Source organism: Anticarsia gemmatalis, chromosome 24 (assembly GCF_050436995.1).
Source record: "Anticarsia gemmatalis isolate Benzon Research Colony breed Stoneville strain chromosome 24, ilAntGemm2 primary, whole genome shotgun sequence".
Lineage (NCBI taxonomy): Eukaryota > Metazoa > Arthropoda > Insecta > Lepidoptera > Erebidae > Anticarsia > Anticarsia gemmatalis.
In genome coordinates this window covers 4,212,684-4,216,480 of record NC_134768.1, presented here as the reverse complement: position 1 = coordinate 4,216,480, position 3,797 = coordinate 4,212,684, and the positions used below count along the sequence as shown (strand labels likewise).

Genomic DNA, 3,797 nt, shown 5'->3' with positions numbered 1-3,797 from the left:
CTCTACATACCACAAGTTCCCACTTGGCAACTTTTTACAAAACCAACATAATTAAGTCATTAGCCGAATCAAAAGGCCATCTCAACGCCAAATGAAATCATCTGCTTTATTTACACTCCCGTAGTAAACACTCCTCACGAAGAACAGAGACAGCACTATACGAACTTTACACTAGTAAGAGAGAGATGCAAGTAACACCATAGCCCCGCCCACAACGCACGAGGCCTCGTCGATTGGCTTCGGCCACCAATCTTTACACCATCAGTCTTCCACCGCTTGCCTTTTAAACAACAACTTAATTAGTGCCCTAAAACAATTAGTAAAAGACTAATGAAGTGAGTGTTTCAATATGGACTCCTACGAGCAACATAACGAGGTTTCAACGTCATACAACAACAATAACATGAAACATAATTATAACGATTGTAAAAATGAATTCTATCAGTACGTGGACACCAATTATAACAATATAGACAAGGAAAAAGAAAAAGACTTTTACGACCAAAGGAATTTCAAAGTGAAAATTGAAGAGCCTAATCAGAATTTGAGTACGCCGTTTTCCGTCAAAGACATATTGAACATAAATCAACCGAACTTTGCATACGACAGGAACGAAACTTGGAAATACAACGAGAGAGATCGAAGGAGTTATGAATACGAACCTTTATATCAGAGCCAGGGTTATTGTCCTCCTGAATACTTCAGTCAGATGTACCCTAACGTCCCTGTGGCGAATATAGACCCCTATTGGAACCAGGAAATGTACCATGACCATAAAATAGAGGAATACTACAGTTACAACCCATATTGTCATAATTTGTACCATCAGAACTATGACCAGTACAATGAAGTGGCTGCTCCTCATATTTCAACAGACCCTCAGCTGAAGGTAGATCATATGGACCATGTTGACAGAGAAGTGTTACCTGTACAGACGACGCTACCTGAACAGAAAAGGATTACCAACGAGAAAAACGTTTGTAAGCAGTTTTCGGAGCAAATTGATAAGAGTTCTGCGCTTTGTAGGAAAAATACAAGTAAGTTTACCTACGCACTTATTTATGAATAACAAATTGATTTTGAACTGTTTTTAAACTCTAAACGAGTCTTTGTAAAAAAATTACGCATCTTTAAACAAGTTTATTACAGTGTAAATAAGGGAAATCTTCTGCAACTATAAATTATATAGAAAGCTTTTTCCGACACATATCACTTATTGGACTAAGCGCACTCAAAATCAAGCATTACTAAATCTAATTAAAACATTTATAGTAAAGTAATTATTACTATCACTAATCTATCCCTTTCTTTTGTTCACAGAAACTCCAATCTGCGAGAAACAAGAGAAAAAAGACAAAAGTGCCAAAAGAAAACCGCGGATCCTGTTCTCTCAGACACAGGTCCACGCTTTAGAGGTCCGCTTCAGAAACCAGAGGTACCTCACAGCTCCAGAACGGGAGCAGTTAGCCGTAACCCTCAACCTTTCGCCGACGCAAGTCAAAATCTGGTTTCAAAATAGAAGATACAAGAGTAAAAGAATCAAGTCTCCTGAAGTATCCACTTCCACGGATGCTAAACCTAGCAAGACTTTAACTGGTAGGAAACTCTTCAAGCCAGAAAACAGGGATGTACAACTACCGGCTCCAAGCTACGATGTCTACAAAGAAACCAGGTGTGAAAAACCTTTCAGCAACGAATTAAGTTCCACCATCTACTTCGACGACAGCCTCGCGTACGAAAATAATTTAAATAATACCGAAAAATACTTAGATAATGTAGGAACAACGACCGAGATGCAAGCGTTATATACGACTGAGAATGTAATCTTAAACGACCGTAAAGAAATTTATGAAGAGCCCGAAATTAAGAAATACTTTCCACTAAATTTTGTTTGTTGATAAGCACTGATATTAGACTGATTGCCAAAGAGTATTATATTTTAGTATTAATTTTGTTATTGTCTAGTTCTAGTACTTGCATGCCTGTGCAACGACGTATTAAAGTGCTACGCCAAAGTATTAATTAGATTCTAAGAACTGTTTTGTAAATAAAATTGTCTACCTGATTTATTTTTTATTAAATTTTCACATACAACATATAACCGTTTACTTATTTACCCCATCAAAAAAAATCTTCTCAAACAACAATCTCAAAATTGACCATTAAATTATCAAGAAATTAGGGCCTATCTTGTTACCTACCATAAAATGGCCAATGAAACCATAAAAGTCCTTCCCACGTAAATCAATAATGTTTTAAAAAACAGATAAACATATTTGAAACAGCACATTTAAGTACATCCATCATAATAAAAGGCAGCTCATAAAATAGTACATAAAGTAAAAAACGAACATAAAGCAGAGTGTCTCTATCTGTCTCTCTGTCTCTATCGGCTGAATGTTTCAGTTTTTTCAGTTCAATTTGTAGAGATCGCTTTTATCTGAATTGCTACCACACCGTACAGAATGAGGGTTGTTTGGAACACACGAGCGGTTCGAACGCGGCGTTTTTTCAGCGGTCGTTTAATTTTGTATTAGCGTTAAACGGCGACGGTGACTGATTATGATTGAATGCAATCGACGGTCTGCAATATTATTTTTATAGTGAATGTAAGTAATGACAAAAATGCTAGGCTTCCAATATTGCATATTGAATAGGTGGGTAGGTATGTGCAGGTATACTTTACCGAAATTAAATAATTTATCTGCGTTTATCAATCTTTTTATCTACTACAGTCCCACTTTTGGGCAGTAGTCTCGCGAACGAGGAAAGGGCCTTGTCTTGGATCAACTACGCTATCAAAGTGCGAGTTGGGAAATTTGCATGCCCTCAAAAAATGTGTTAAAGAACTTTTAGGCATGCAACTTTTCATCACGATAATTTCATTTTTTTATGTTAGAATCAAATAAATTGTAGCAAATTTATTTGTTAACCCGTGAAAAGACAAGCCTACTTAAAAGACAACCTTCGCTGGTAAAGGTGGGAGAAGCTTAGAACGTAACTTAGCTAGAACTTAACTATACCAGACGGGTATATCTGAACTGCATAATTGTCATTAAAATCATTTTAATCTCAATAGAGTATTATCTTATTTCATTAAGTTATACAATTCATGAAACACAATTTTTACAGCGTCTGAAAAACGCTGACGTTCACCCGCCCGTCTGCTCCTACCATCCCCGTCGCAGCAGGCGCCGGCGCCAAGCGGATAAGATATCGATTGTAACACGTGTCGCTATCCTCCGTGGCAACCCTGGCACCGAGAACCGTGCCGACCCCAGCATCAGACCTGCATGGGAACCACACCTGATCACTAAAAGCTTTTATGTGCTAAGCGTGCGGTGTGTATGAAAAAATGTACATAATGTTCTGAAAAGATTTCGTTTCTATGAAATTGTATTTTATTTCCTTTTTCTAGAGCAATGGTTCCCAACCAGTGGTCCGCGGACCATTAAGTCAAAATATGGTCCGTAAAATTGAAAATTTTCAGGATAATTATTACAATTTTTAATATACTGAAATAGTGGTCCCTGCTAACAAGAATAATCTAAAAGTGGTCCCGGACTAAGAAAAGGTTGGGAACCCCTTGGGTTGTAGAGGGTGGATTGAGCTTAATGTAGATGAATATTTTGTGTATTTCTACAGCTGTATAGGGGTAAAATAGCAGTTTTAACTAAATCTATAAATAAGGAATAGTAAATTAGAAATCTTCTCCTGATAGGAATAATAGCACTAAATATGATATATCAGGTATTGCTTTTTGAGAGACCTCTTACTTTCCCATAAGTTTTGACCCT

General features: G+C 37.1%; 1 protein-coding gene across 1 annotated transcript; it reads left to right on the top strand.

The window, feature by feature from the left end:
* The first annotated feature begins 288 nt into the window (after positions 1-288).
* On the top strand, positions 289-2,053 carry LOC142983623 (uncharacterized). Its single transcript, XM_076130602.1, has 2 exons — positions 289-1,037; positions 1,321-2,053. The coding sequence occupies exons 1-2, from the start codon at positions 350-352 to the stop codon at positions 1,896-1,898; spliced, it is 1,266 nt and encodes a 421-aa protein (XP_075986717.1). The 5' UTR covers positions 289-349; the 3' UTR covers positions 1,899-2,053.
* Positions 2,054-3,797: the final 1,744 nt, after the last annotated feature.

Coding starts and splice junctions, on each gene's coding strand:
- LOC142983623 (XM_076130602.1), top strand. CDS start 350: ATGGACTCCTACGAGCAACATAACGAGGTTTCAACGTCATACAACAAC. Junction 1,038..1,320: donor GCTTTGTAGGAAAAATACAA/GTAAGTTTACCT, acceptor TTTTGTTCACAG/AAACTCCAATCTGCGAGAAA.